Genomic DNA, 15,923 nt, shown 5'->3' on the forward strand with positions numbered 1-15,923 from the left:
CTCATCGAAACCTCAAAAGATCTCAAAAGCTCATAGAAGGTTGTATCAGAACCCATGAGCATCACACCAGAAATAAATAGAGTTTTGATATTCCTAGAGTACGACTTAATCAAACTAGAAATGCTCTACAAATCAAGGGGCCCAGAATGTGGAATGACCTTCCCAACCATGTTAAAGACTGTACCTCTCTCAACCAGTTTAAGTTAAAAGCGAAGCTATACCTAATAAATTCCCTGTAACCTACCTTACCCTTCTATTGTCAACCAATGTCTGTTTTTTTCTTTAAAGAGCGCTGTTTGTCGACATAATTGTATTTGTGCTGCTTTTTCATCTATGTTTTCATTTCTTGTTTTCATTCTACTCATTATGCTCAATTAGTATTAAGCTTGTCATTTAAGTTTATCATGCCCGAAACGCTTTGCGTAATAGTGGCTTTAGGCATTGTATGTACTAGCTCTACCTATAAGTCAAACAATCCTTGTAAATATTTATTGTATGTATGTACCTTACCTAAATAAAATTGTATTGTTGTTGTTGAAACCTTTCAAATACTAAACAATTTGGACGATGTCGATCTGGACACTTTCTTCAAAAGGTCAGATTCTCGGGTTCGAGTTCAACAAGCCACAATGTAGGACAGAAAACAGGAGATGCTCTTTCACCTGTATGTTGTAAACCCATGGAACCGTCCACTCGCTGAAGAGTAGGTAAGGTAAACGCCAAAACTCTACTGGGTTTTAGAATACAGATAGAAAAGATTATCTGGGCAAATGGATGGAACCTTTGACAAGCCGCCAGCTTCCTGTCCTCGTCGAGGTCACTAGTATTAGTGGCTCTCGGGTAATATGAAGTACACTTAACGTCGGCAAAGATCAGTAACCAAAGAAAATGGGAAGAGCAACGTGGCGGGTAAGCGAGCGAGCGAGTGACGTCATCACAACAAAGGTTGCTATAGACGTCTCCACGACTCGTGAAGTTCGCCTGTCTTAAAGACCTGTGTCCACAATACCCGCCAAATTGTCCCTCCCACAGTACTCTCAGGACACTTATGGCAGTGTAAGTGTGTGGTGAGGCCACACCACTGAAGACATTGAGGATATACCACGAGGGAGAGACAAAACTGTTGAAGGAAGGAGTCACTGGCTCCACCTGACCACCTTGTTCCTCGCACTCTCATCATCCTCCGTAAGTACTGGAGTACTTTCTGCTCCACCATTGTCTTACACCTCAACATGCAATTGTTGGGGTCTGGAAATAGGCCTATGGCATTGTTGGGTTGTGGAAATAGGCCTATGGCATTGTTGGGTTGTGGAAATAGGCCTATGAAATTGTTGGGGTGTGGAAATAGGCTTATGACATTGTTGGGTTGTGGAAATAGGCCTATGGCATTGTTGGGGTGTGGACATTGCCTATCGAATATGATATTTTTCATAATTTATAATAATATATAATAATAATTTATATATAATAATAATAATACGAAAATCCACTGGGACTGTGTGGTGTTGCAAACCCACGACCTAGGCATTGCCAGCCGCATACTCTACCACTGTACCACCACAGACTTCCTAAAAGTCTTGCAATCAGATTTCTACTGATATCACAGGAAGTCTGTGATATCCTGATATCACAGGAAGTCCTGAAGCCAGTCCAAGTTTTACTTAAGACCCCTAAGCACTCAGGTGAAGGGGTGCAGTATTGTAGTTGAACACTGTACGCCCATCTTCAGATACACAGAAAATCGCACTAAGGAGATATACATCAATGAACGAACCATTGGGGCTGTGAGGTGACACAAACATTGCAGGTTCGCATCGCCTCACAGCCCGAGTGAATTTTCTCATTGATGTATATCACGTTAGTGTGATTTTGTGTGTGTAAATAATAATAATAATAATATTATTATTTATTCAAAAGATTGTGTGTACAAAGAACATAAGAGTAATAAATGAATAAATCTACAAGGGCCGTGATGAGGGTTCGAACCTACATCCAAGAAGATCCCAGACGCTCCTTAAACACTTAACTGTGCCAACCAAGAATACTCGGTTTGCCAACTGAGAAAGCGCGTTTTGATTTTTTCGAACCCATTCTAAATGTGTGCGAGGTTGGTTGTGTACGAAATGGACTCTTAGGACCTCCAGTGAGAGGTAGCCATCTTGGAAAAAATTCCCCTTATGCCCTAAGGCTGCTGGCTGGGTTAGTACTGAGTGAGCAACCATGAGTGGTGCACGTGCCTCGGGCTCCCAAACACCTGTCCGACGCGGAGTTGAAAGATCGCGCTTTGTCGGTGAAATTCAAACCTTAATGTTTGAAGAATATAAGGGTTATAATATTTGTGAAGCTAGGTGCAATAAGGACCTAACACAAAGGTCAGATGCAAGTGATACAGCACCTATGAGGACAATACAGCGAGCGTATCCAGTTGTAGCTCTGAGCGCCACCCTTGCCCACCTATGCTATCTCCAATTTATTTAGATGATACATAGATGAATCGTTTTCTGCGTTCAGTGATGATGCATCTGATACAAGTAGCATAGATAAACAGTGTTAGCGGCTTCCATGGTGGTGTTTTCCATAGATATTTTCAAGAATAGCTGAATCTCTTCTTTACTGACGGACACTCTTTGAGGCTGGCTGAATCTCTTCCAGACTGACGGACACTCTTTGAGGCTGGCTGAATTTCTTCCTGTGTGGGACCTTACAAGGCGATCTTTTCACGACTACCTTACAAATTGATCTTTTCCTGTAATCTTTGCAAGACTACCTTACATTTTACAAGCTTGGCTACAAACCACCTACAGGTACTAATGCCAAGGGTGTGCATGAGTGCGTTATTTGCAAGCACACAGAACAAAGAAACAGGAAGCGAAAATCTATCTGTACCTAGTGCAACGAGAGCGAAGTCGCACTGTGTATCCTGGACTACTTTGTTGATTATTACTCACTTCCGAAGTACTGAGTGTGTAATACAGTGTGTTACTGTGTAGTGTGTGAAACTGTACATATTGTAATTTTAGTGAATTTTTAACAAGTAATATTGCGACAATAAACATTTATTTTGGACACATTGCTGACACATGTATCACAGTTCCACGGAACATTATGAACTTTCTACTGTATACATATGGTAAAGAATACAAATATGCATCATATACGATAAAAAAAGCAAATAAATCCGCATTGGAAATACATAAAACAGATAATTGAAAATATATTTGTGCCAACATCTGGTGCTTGAATGGCCCGGGCGACCGTGTCTGGGCGTGTCACGCACGGGCGACCAGCCCCTGATGACATCACAACACACCTTGTCCACGTCCCCAGAGGCAAAGTAAGAGGAATTTGGTATTTATTTTTACATAGACATGTTCAGGGAAGGGAATTTATCATTTTACGAAGAAAAAAGAATTTTTGGGAACACTTTATTTCATGCGCACAGGGGGGAATTTCACAATAAACTTGGCGCAGTATGGTGGTTAATCGACTGAGCTACGACATGGATAAGAATTACAACCAAGAAATCAACTTGACCTACCACGGATCCTGCAGTCTCTCCGAGACACAAACTAGGTTTTTACACAATTCCCCCATGCACCTGAGCTCTGTCAATAAGCTTGTTCTACCTCTTCACCCTTACTTCATTATACACTCTCGGACGTAGATTTGAACCCTCGTCATGGCTCTTGTGGATTTGTTTTGTTCATTTCAAACTTGAAATGAAACAAACAAACAAACAAACAAACTCATTTCAAATTTGTTCATATCAAACCTACCCGTAGTATCAAAAATATTTGAAAAAATTATCTACAAACAGCTGTACTCCTACCTCGTAAAACTCGACATACTCGGCCCCTGTCAGTTTGGCTTCCGCTCCCAAGAGAGTACTAACGATGCAATTATTAGTCTCCTTGATATAATTTACTCAGCCCCTGACAAAAATGAGTTTCCGATTGGACTCTTCATTGACCTGAGAAAGGCCTTTGATACTGTTAATCACAACTACCTCTTATGTAAACTGCATCATTATGGAATCCGAGGCCATGCCCTGGATTATATACAATCCTATCCTAGTGATAGACACCAATGTGTAGCCATCAATAATATAACCTCTCCCACTCTACCAATAACCATTGGGGTGCCACAGGGCAGCATCTTGGGATCTCTCCTATTTCTTATATACATCAATGGTCTGCCTGATGTCACCAACATTCTGAATCCTATATTGTTTGCTGATGATACTACCCTCATCTATTCTAACCCCAAAACACATACACTAAATAATGCTGTTAATAATGAACTAAAAAAAAAGTCCACTTATGGATGTCAACCAACAAACTAACACTTAACATAGAAAAGACCTACTACATCTTATTTGGAAGCAAATCAACAAATGCAATTCAGCTTCAGATAGACAATGTTAACATTAATAATAAAAATGATGGAAAGTAACTAAGAAAGTCTAAAGTCTAAAGTCACATAACTAAGAAAGTCTCTAAACAGTTGGTATACTCTCCAAAATCAAATACTATGTATCTAACTCTGCTCTCATCTCACTATATTATACACCAATCTATCCCTATCTTAATTATGGTATCTGTGCATGGGGTTCAACCACTGCAAACCACCTCAGGTCCATCATCCCCCAGCAAAATCTGCTTTCAGAATAATAACAAATTCTGTTTTCAGACAACACTCAGCCCCCTTGTTTAACTCCCTAAACATGCTAAACATAATCTCACTCCACACATTCTCTTGTGTCAACTACATTTACAAACCCTGTTCTTAAATGCAAATCATGTTCTGAAACTCTCCCTGGACAGATGTAATAGGATCCATTATCACCACACCAGAAATAAATATATCTTTGATATTCCCAGAGTCAAACTTAATCTTTGCAAATAAACTGACTTAGTCTATGGAACTCCCTCCCTAATGAATTGGAAAGCTGTCCAACTTTTGTGTCATTCAAAAACAAAACTAAAAAGTACCTAATTTCATCTTCATAGTTTTTTACCTTGTTGCTTTAAAATTGCACTGTATCTAGTGCTACCCAATCTCCCAATCTTCATGTACCCAATCCAAACAACTTTACCATTGTGATCATTGCTGTCTTCTTATATGTGCTTTCAATTTGCTGTATGGTGCCTATTAATCTTCGTTTAAATTACCAATCAAGCTGTCAATGCAATCAAACTGAACTTTAATATACCAATGTGCTTTAATATTCCTACTAATCTCTCTCATCTCATTTTTTTTTCTTTCTTGCAATGTATCTGTTATCATTTTATTAATTCCGCTAGAATTTTCCTACTTAAAATTATCTGTTAGATTAAGGACCTGCCCGAAATGCTGTGCGTACTAGTGGCTTTACAAGATTGTAAATACCATGCTATGTATTCTCACAAACCCAATGTACCTTCTTGTATATAAATAACTAAATAAATAAATAAATAAATAAATTTGATGCATCACACTATTGTGATTTCTATGTGTAATAAGAGTATTGTTCAATTGAAGGGACAGCAGTTACACATACTGTACTAATGAAGCCACTATTACAAAAAGTGTTTCAAGCAAAATTAATAGTAATATAGAATTTTTTTAATTAATGTTGTGACGGGGTAAAACACTTAATATTATAAGAGAAGTAAGTTAACAAAATGAGAATGTTCAAGGAAAATAAAAAATTAATACAAAGGTGATACATAAGGATGGCAAGCATTTATTTATTTATTTATATACAAGAAGGTACATTGGGGGTTAAGAGAGAACATAGAAATGAGGTTGATTTTACATTCTTGTAAAGCCATTAGCACGCATAGAGTTTCGGGGAAGTCCTTAAACTAACAGATAATTTTAAGTAGATAATTTACAGTAAAATTGACAAAAAATGTGTACAGGTACTTTACAGCCTTACTTTACAGGTACAGAGTATAGTCAGAGTACTGGCATAGATTATTACATTACGGAGTCAGTAGTTCTAGCAACAGTACAGTAGTTTATTTACATTAATTACAGAATGGAAATACAAGGTGTAATTTAGAACTGCTCCTCATGACATTTTCTCGGAACATATCAGAACATAGAGTAACATAAACATACTATAATTTACGGTTAATGAGGCCAGCACTTACAAATAACCAAGATCATAAAGGACACGAGTAAACACTTTATCAAAGAAATGCATGAAATTAAATGACATTAAATGTAGATAGTAAATGTAGAAATTATATGAGTATCACAGTGTGCCCTCGCTTGAATGAGCTATATGGGTGCGTAGCCGATTCATTCATGTGTGGAATTCATTCCATCAATCCGGCCCCGGCATCCCCCTTCCCCCCCCCCCAAAAAAAAATTAATAATACATATGCCAGTACACATTTGCCTTTTGAATAATTTAAACAACAAAGAATTTGTAATGCAATGAAATAAATTGATATTGCACGTTACAGTACTGTACTTACCCTACCAGTTGAGTTTTGTAGTGCAAACTTTGTTAGCCTTAATATCCTGAGAGTGCCACACATATGAATATAAATTGTTTAAAGAACAGTAACTTTTCTAACAAATGTACATTATACACTAGAGTATGTACACAAAGTACAGTCCACTAGAATCACACTACTGCAGTACACTTATATCATATAAACTACACTTTGTACATTTAATGTCATTAGAACTGTACTGTACAGCTCAATTGGTACTCCCAGGTAAGTTATGGCTAGTGCTGGGTGCTGGTCTAGTGGCCTGGGCATCCTCGGAAGGTGAGTCCTTGCTAGTGCTGGGTGCTGGTCCAGTTGCCTGGGCATCCTCGGAAGGTGAGTCCTTGCTAGTGCTGGGTGCTGGTCTAGTTGCCTGGGCATCCTCGGAAGGTGAGTCCTTGCTAGTGCTGGGTGCTGGTCTAGTGGCCTGGGCATCTTCGGAAGGTGAGTCCTTGCTAGTGCTGGGTGCTGGTCCAGTTGCCTGGGCATCCTCGGAAGGTGAGTCCTTGCTAGTGCTGGGTGCTGGTCTAGTGGCCTGGGCATCTTCGGAAGGTGAGTCCTTGCTAGTGCTGGGTGCTGGTCCAGTTGCCTGGGGCATCCTTGGAAGGTGAGTCCTTGCTAGTGCTGGGTGCTGGTCCAGTTGCCTGGGCATCCTTGGAAGGTGAGTCCTTGCTAGTGCTGGGTGCTGGTCCTGTAGGCCTACTGTGAAACCGTACCAAAACTTTTGAATCTTAGTTTGTTTCTTTGTTGTGAGCTTCATTACAATATCTTTCATAATATATAGTTTCAGTTAAATATCTTATCATATATCTTATCATATACATATCTTTCAGATAAAGCCATTTTTATCTGCTTTGTACACTTAAAATCAGCTTAGATTATTAGATATCATGTGCTGAGAATGAGAAAGTTTATGTTTATATGCATTAGCACTTCCAACATCTGCACTTAATGTCTCGCCACAAATTTTCTTGTTAATGATGCATTGCCTCTCTTTAAATCAACATACTATTCAGTGCTAGCCTTGAAATTGTCTATGTTTAACTTCACAGCAAGTCTCTCAGCTGCATTTCTAATAGAATCAACTTATAAATTGTTTTATTTAAAATATTATTATTGTTAGCTTGAAGTTTTATACAATACAGTTCTGTATTAACCATTAAGCTGTGCATGGCATACATATTTATTTATTTATTTATTTATATACAAGAAGATATATTGGGGGGTTAACAGAGAATATAGAAATTAAGTTAAATTACCATTCTTGTAAAGCCACAAGCACGTATAGCGTTTCGGAACCAAATATGCCATATTTCAGGAGCATATACGACAGGACCTGATGGAAAAGTTCAGTTTCTCAAATTTGCTCTAATGCTTTCCAATTTTTTGTGCATACTAGCAAATCCTGCAACTTTGTCTAAATGATCACAAACGTAACTTAAAAAATAAGAAAATAAAAAATAATTATAAAAGTGAATATTGAGAACATCAGATTTTGAAATCCGCTGCAAAAATATTAACTATCACCAATTGTTTCTTTGGAGTTATTATGCTCTCAGAGTAGTATATGATCTTTATTTTCATAGATTTAGAATATATGTTTTCAGTTTAATTTACTGTAAAAAAAAAATCGTCAATGTGGCATTTGAATTATACGCCAAACCTAGAAAAAAAATTGATAACTCCAAACATGTAGGGTTTGGGAAAAATCCATTCTTATCAGATTATAGAACAGACAGCTGTGCACATTATTTGTAAAAATGGTGAGAATCGGTCCGAAACTGGATTTTTTTAAACTGACTCTAAAGTTGAAACTCTAGTTTTAGAGATAATTGAAGTTGAAGTTATTGACAATGAAAAATTTAGTTCTTATTCATTAATTTACTTATTTGTTTTAATAAAGGTAGTTTGACATTCGTACTCGAATATGCGAAACTTGTAGGTCAATACTGTATGTGTTGTAATGATGTCAAGAAAAAATACCCCCCCCTCCCCAAGAAACAAAATATAGTTATTAACTAGGGATTTAAATAAGGGATAAAAATGTATTCTGTATAAAAGTTATAAAGCCCTAATCTGCTCCCTAATCATCAAAACTGCCTAAAGATACAAAGAAAATAGAATTTGAAATCTGTAAAACTCAGTACAAAAATTCAGTCCCAAGTTCTGCCAGTTGTGACTGATTTATTTGGTGACCAATTTCATTCTATCTTGACATAGTTAGGGATGGGTATGCACTCTCCAGGATGTAGAGGTTACAACAAAATCTGATAATAAACAATGGAGAAAAAAACAAATCTCCTTCCCCCCCCCCAAAAAAATTGGACATTTCTGAAAGAAACAGAAATTAACATTAGGCAATGCATTTTTATGATATATAACAAAATAGAGCATGACAACATACTCATTATTATTGGTATTATTATGTATTAATCGGCAATGCTCTACAGGCACCAGCTGCATATCCACTTTGTGGACACTTTTTGCTACTATTCTTCTTTGTACATTGGACAAGTGCTTGCATCTCTTTATTACTGCATTATCCCTCAGTTCCAGTTAATAGGAGCTGTTCTCCTTATCAACAAAATGTTCTCCTTTTTAAAAAAAATTGTCTAAAATACATTTCTGAACATATTGGAATGAAACTTTCATGATTCTTATGCCAATAAGTTGGAGATTTGTTTAACATTTAATATTAATTTTCACATAATTCAAATATTTTTTGCCCAGCCCAGCTTTTACAGCCCAGGCTGTAGCAGCTTTAGGGTTAATGCACGTGGTTTGTATTACGTAGGCTTTTTTTTTATTATTATTATTTTTTCTACCACAGACGTGGCCACACATTTACAATGCATATATACATATATACATTTTCTTCTGTCCTCCATGGACAGGGATAGAGATGTGTTAAACATATAGTTCAAGGGTTTATTGAACAATCAACCACAGAAGGTGATTTGGTGCTTTTAAAATGCTTAGCTAACCTACATACGTAAATACATAGATACACAAATTTACGTATGCCCTACATAAAGTGTTCGATGTGTCTTTTACATAGTGTCATTAATGTGCATTTACAAAGGTGAAATGTAATTTTGATCAGCTTCCATATATACTTTATACACATACATATACATACACACACATACATATATACATACATATATACACACACACATGCATTCACATACATTTGTCTCTTTTACTCTGACAGGGTGAGATAGCTGATAGAGAAACTAGTGTGCAATTAAGCACTTAATTAATCACTGAAGGTGATGAAGGTGCTTTTACAAGCTCAGGTTATATAGTTACATCACATACATACATTGTATAATTGATACATTACATGGTTAATCTTGGGTACAGTAGGCTGTTAGAGAGGGAGGGGAGGCAGCCGAGAACCCACCCATACCCCCTTCCCCTTTCCTGCCCACCCGTCCTTACTCCTGCCCATCCTCCTTATTCCTGCCCATCCTCCTTATTCCTGCCCACCCTCCTTACTCCTGGCCACCCTCCTTACTCCTGCCCACCCTCCTTACTCCTGCCCATCCTCCTTACTCCTGCCCATCCTCCTTACTCCTGCCCACCCTCCTTACTCCTGCCCATCCTCCTTACTCCTGGCCACCCTCCTTACTCCTGGCCACCCTCCTTACTCCTGCCCACCCTCCTTACTCCTGCCCATCCTCATTACTCCTGCCCATCCTCCTTACTCCTGCCCATCCTCCTTACTCCTGCCCATCCTCCTTACTCCTGCCCATCCTCCTTACTCCTGCCCATCCTCCTTACTCCTGCCCATCCTCCTTACTCCTGGCCACCCTCCTTACTCCTGCCCACCCTCCTTACTCCTGCCCACCCTCCTTACTCCTGCCCACCCTCCTTACTCCTGGCCACCCTCCTTACTCCTGCCCATCCTCCTTACTCCTGCCCATCCTCCTTACTCCTGCCCATCCTCCTTACTCCTGCCCTTCCTCCTTACTCCTGCCCATCCTCCTTACTCCTGCCCATCCTCCTTACTCCTGCCCATCCTCCTTACTTCTGCCCACCCTCCTTACTCCTGCCCACCCTCCTTACTCCTGCCCACCCTCCTTACTCCTGCCCATCCTCCTTACTCCTGCCCATCCTCCTTACTCCTGCCCATCCTCCTTACTCCTGCCCATCCTCCTTACTCCTGCCCACCCTCCTTACTCCTGCCCACCCTCCTTACTCCTGCCCACCCTCCTTACTCCTGCCCACCCTCCTTACTCCTACCCACCCTCCTTACTCCTGCCCACCCTCCTTACTCCTGCCCACCCTCCTTACTCCTGCCCACCCTCCTTACTCCTGCCTACCCTCCTTACTCCTGCCCACCCTCCTTACTCCTGCCCACCCTCCTTACTCCTGCCCACCCTCCTTACTCCTGCCTACCCTCCTTACTCCTGCCCACCCTCCTTACTCCTGCCTACCCTCCTTACTCCTGCCCACCCTCCTTACTCCTGCTCACCCTCCTTACTCCTGCCTACCCTCCTTATTCCTGCCCACCCTCCTTACTCCTGCCTACCCTCCTTACTCCTGCCCACCCTCCTTACTCCTGCCCACCCTCCTTACTCCTGCCCATCCTCCTTACTCCTGCCCATCCTCCTTACTCCTGCCCATCCTCCTTACTCCTGCCCATCCTCCTTACTCCTGCCCACCCTCCTTATTCCTGCCCACCCTCCTTACTCCTGCCCACCCTCCTTACTCCTGCTCACCCTCCTTACTCCTGCCCACCCTCCTTACTCCTGCCCACCCTCCTTACTCCTGCCCACCCTCCTTACTTTTGCTCAAAGCACAATACCTAAAAAAAATTATTAAATTTTTCTAAAAATTTACTATGTTTTGGTGGGAAAAATTTAGTCATAGACACCTTAAATTTGTTTTATTTTGCCTAATAGGTAATACTGCTTCCATCTGTGCTCGGCTACCCAGGACGATAGCAAACACAACTTCTGCCCATTAATGATGGTAAGGACAATTTTATTCTTACTGTACTACCAGTGTGTGTGTGTGTATCATGATATTGTCATTAACTAGTGATGGTAAGTATATTTATTATGTCATTAACTAGTGATGCTGAGTGTATTAACCCTTTAAGTGCGCAACTCATCATATGATGGGTTGAGTGACTTGCAGTAACTTGCGCTCCACATCATATGATGCATTGGAGTACCGCGCAAGATTTGAAAGGCCCGCGGGGTAGAGGGGGCTCCCATATGCGGCTTAGGGGCTATAGTAAACAGACGCCATTTTGTAAAAAAAAAATCCAGCTCGCGCTACCATCGAGTGGGAGGCATCAGCTACCCAGCAGCCACCATGTCGAGCGCACGGCCGAACGCTTCCTGGGCTCGCACCACGCAATCACTCGCCCAAGAGGAAATAACCAGTGAATTATTTTCTGATGGTGAGGAAAGTGATTTTGATGACTCTGACATTGATAAAGACTAAACACACAATTGACCGATAATAGTAGCACGGACAGTGAAAATGAGATACAGCCTCCTCCCATGGCGAGGCCTTTATGCTCACCCATTTCACCTTGCCCAGTGTCTACTTCAATTCACCCTCTACCACACAGTTCATGTGCTTATTTAGAGTCTGAGGATATTTTCGGTGACGAGTCAGATGACTCTTTTTCTGGTTTTAGTGAAGTGGAATCAGAACATAGTGTTACCGAGCCTGTTGCCAGTACCAGTGGTGTTACTGGGCGAGAATTTATCGCGTCGGCAGCATCTCGCTCAGCCAAGCGCCACCGCATGGAACAACATGAGGCACCAAGAGTAGTGTAGTGATGGTGATGTTCAAGTGCTTCCACTTTATGTGCATGTAGCGGCCGTACTGTGCGCAGACAGGCTTCAGCTCCTGGTCCACGGTGTACATCGCTTCCTCGCCGTTGTGCCCCTGTTGCGTCTCGCAGGACACCAGGTGCACTAGTGTGGAGTGATGGTGCTGGTTTTATTACTCGAATTCCTGCCTTAGACAATAAAGACAGGATTACCAAGCTTTTCCCTGATAATGGAGAGGATATGAGTGAATTAGATTATTTTACAGCATTCAATGATGAGCCGCTCATGGAATATATTGTACACCAAACGAACCTTCATGCGGCTCATCTCATTAGAAGAGAGATAACAGAATTTTCACGATTGCATCGTTGGAAAACCACCAATGTAGGTGAAATGTATGTGTTTTTAGCAATATGTATGTTGATGAAGCACTGTGTCAAACACGCTATCACAGATTACTGGAGCAAAGATCTGACTATTCCAACACCTTTCTTAGGGAAATATATATCCCGAGATAGGTTTCAGATACTCCTCAGGTGTCTGCATTTTGCAAGTAATGAGGACCGGACAGGGGATGATAGACTTTGGCGAGTGAGGCACTATATGAATAAAGTGATTGATAAGTTCAGAGATTTTTATGTACCAGCACAGAAGCTGGTGATTGACGAATCCCTTGTGCTTTTCAAAGGACATGTTTCATTCAAGCAGTATATTCCCTCCAAACGAAACAGATTTGGATTGAAATTCTTTGTACAGTACTGTGTGACTGTGAAACAGGATACGTGTTACACATGATTCTGTATTCAGCTTGCGATGTAGACATTCCCGGTAACGACGAATATGGTTTCTCGGGTAGTGTGGTGAAGTCACTGATGGTACCATGGATGAACAAGGGCCACATCTTATACACAGATAATTACTATACAAGTCCATTGCTAACTAGGTTTTTGGTTGAAAATAGAACTGGATTGGTTGGCACAGTAAAGGCACGAAGGAGGGAAATGCCAGTGTTTGACGGTAGACTTGCAGTTGGTGAGTGCCAGCTACAGAAATGTGATCAAATACTCTCGGTTCGGTGGAAAGACAAGAGAGAAGTGAACCTGCTGACAACCATTCATGAGGGTACAATGGTGAACAGTGGCAAGGTGAACCGTGTAACGAAAGAACCAGTATATAAGCCAGATTGTGGTCTTGACTATAATATCAACATGCGTTTGATTGATAAGGCTGACATGATGATTGGCACTATCGAGTGTGTGCGGAAAACATTGAAATGGACGACAAAAGTGTTTTTCCATCATGTTGACATGAGCATGTTGACCTGCTATAATATGTATCTGGTGAAAACTGGACGTAAACCTAGTTTCCATGCGTTTGCTTTTACACTTGGGACACAGTTATTAGCAAAGTTTATTAAAGATGTCCCTGGCATGCAAAGACCAATCATGAACCCAGTGTTGCAGCATGCTGCTACACCCAGGCTTGCTCACATGGAGGCCTTTCAGCAACACAGACTAAAACATTTGCCACCAGCTGGAAAGCGTGCAATAGGCCAACGTGAATGCCTAGTATGTAAAACAACAAAAAGGAAAGTACAGAAACGTAAAGTGGTGCAAACATGGTGTGAAGCGTGTGCAGTTCCATTGTGTGCTGTCGACTGCTTCAACGACTACCACTCTCTCCAAGAATTCTAAATGTGCAATAATAGTGCAAAAACCTGTACATAGTGTGTGCTTGTGTGTACATATAATAATGAACATTGTGATTACATAATATAATGGCGTAATGGAAAACATTTGTGTGCACATGTGTGTACCCGATGTATGTAACATTTATTGACAATGACTGTGATGTAACATTATGTGCAACACAATTAGTGACTAATATTGCTAATAAAATAGGCCTAGACACTGTAAATAATGCCGCGAAAATAAATTCGTGGCAACTCTGGCTGCTTGAAGACCGCTCGCGACGCCTCTGGGACACACCGTGCATGAGCGATCATGCAGGGTGTGACGTCATCGCTCATCTTGTCGGCTCAATTATGTCGTTGGTAAGTTCAATTGAATTTTTTGTTCTCGTGGTCAGGGAACACGACTTAACAGGTTAGGAAGAAAAAATTTTTTTTTTTTTTTTGGTATGCGCCTGTAGGTGACAAATGCTAAATAGCCCGGAGCCACACAAGGGTTATTCTTGGTGTTTTCATTACCCAGTGATGGTGAGTGTATTCATCATATTGGCATTAACCAGTGATGTTGATTGTATTAGTCATGGTATTATTAACCAGTTTTGTTGAGTGTATTAACCCTCTGAAATGGATTAGTGCCTAATTTCGCTCGATCAAGGGGTGCGCATAACACCTTAACCACTGCACTTTGCCGACTGTCCCCACCGACAAAAGTTTTTTTTTTTGTACACGGTCAAAACACGCTCGCGGTAGGTTGGATACAAAATGAACTCTTGGGACCCCCCAGTGAGAGGCAGCTTTCTTTGAAAAAAATTCCCAGAATGTCCTAGGGCTGCTGGCTGGGTTAGTATTGAGTGAGTAACCATGGGGTGGTGCACGCCCCTCTGGCTCCCAAACACCTGTCCGACGCAGTGTTGAAAGATCGCTGAAAAATTGAAAGATGTTGAAAAATTCAGACCTTATAGCCTGAAGAACATAAGGGTCATGATATTGATGAAGCTAGGCGCAATAAGGACCTAACACAAAGGTCGGATGCAAGTGATACCACACCTATTAGGATGATACAGTGAGCGTATCCAGTTGTAGCTGTGAACGCCACCCATGTCCACCTATGCCATCTCCAATTTATATAGGTGATACATAGATGAATCGTTTTCTGGGTTCAGTGATGATGCATTTGGTACAAGTAGCATAGATGAACAGTGTTAGCGGTTTCCATGGTGGTGTTTTCCATAGATATTTTCAAGATTAGCTGAATCTCTTCCAGAATGGCTCAATCTCTTCTAGATTGACTGACACTTGCTATAAATGACTGAATCTTCCAGTCAGGGACCTTACAAAGCGATATTTTCAAGACTACCTTACGCATTACGAGCTTGGCTACATACCACTTACAAGTACTAAAGCCAAGGATGTACGTGAGTGCGTTATTTGCAAGTACACAGAACAAAGAAACAGCGAAAATCTATCTGTACCTGGTGCAACGAGAGCGAAGTCGTGCTTTGTACCATGGACTACTTCATTGATTATTACTCACTTCCGAAGTACTGATTGTGTAATACAGTGTGTTAGTGTGTAAATAGTGTGTGAAACTATACATATTGTAATCTTAGTGAATTTTTAGCAAGTAATATTGCAACAATAAACATTGTGGATACATTACTGACACACAGTATCACAGTTCCATGGAACATTATGAATGCTCTGTTGTATACATATTGTAAATAACAAAAATATGCATCATATACAATAAAAAAACTAGTAAAACCGCATTGGAAATACATAGAACAAATAATTAAAAATATATTTGTGGCAACTCTCAATGCTTGAATGGCCTGCACGCTTGTTTCTGGGAGTTTCTGGTACGGGCGACCAGCCATGATGACGTCACAGCGCACCTTGTCCACGTCCCCACAGACAAAGTAAGTGGAATTTTATATTTATTTTTACATA

At 40.6% G+C, this 15,923-nt stretch overlaps 1 protein-coding gene across 1 annotated transcript in view; it reads left to right on the plus strand.

Moving 5' to 3' along the window:
• Positions 1 to 861: 861 nt before the first annotated feature.
• The window catches only part of LOC123752976 (tripartite motif-containing protein 5-like), a 224,299-nt gene continuing 209,237 nt past the window's right edge, over positions 862 to 15,923 (plus strand). Inside the window, exons 1-2 of the mRNA XM_069331407.1 lie at positions 862 to 1,185; positions 11,396 to 11,465. Coding sequence (XP_069187508.1) covers positions 11,460 to 11,465 — 6 coding nt within the window. The 5' untranslated portion in view covers positions 862 to 1,185; positions 11,396 to 11,459. The remainder of the gene's footprint in view (positions 1,186 to 11,395; positions 11,466 to 15,923) is intronic.

This window comes from Procambarus clarkii, chromosome 26, assembly GCF_040958095.1.
Source record: "Procambarus clarkii isolate CNS0578487 chromosome 26, FALCON_Pclarkii_2.0, whole genome shotgun sequence".
Taxonomy (NCBI): domain Eukaryota; kingdom Metazoa; phylum Arthropoda; class Malacostraca; order Decapoda; family Cambaridae; genus Procambarus; species Procambarus clarkii.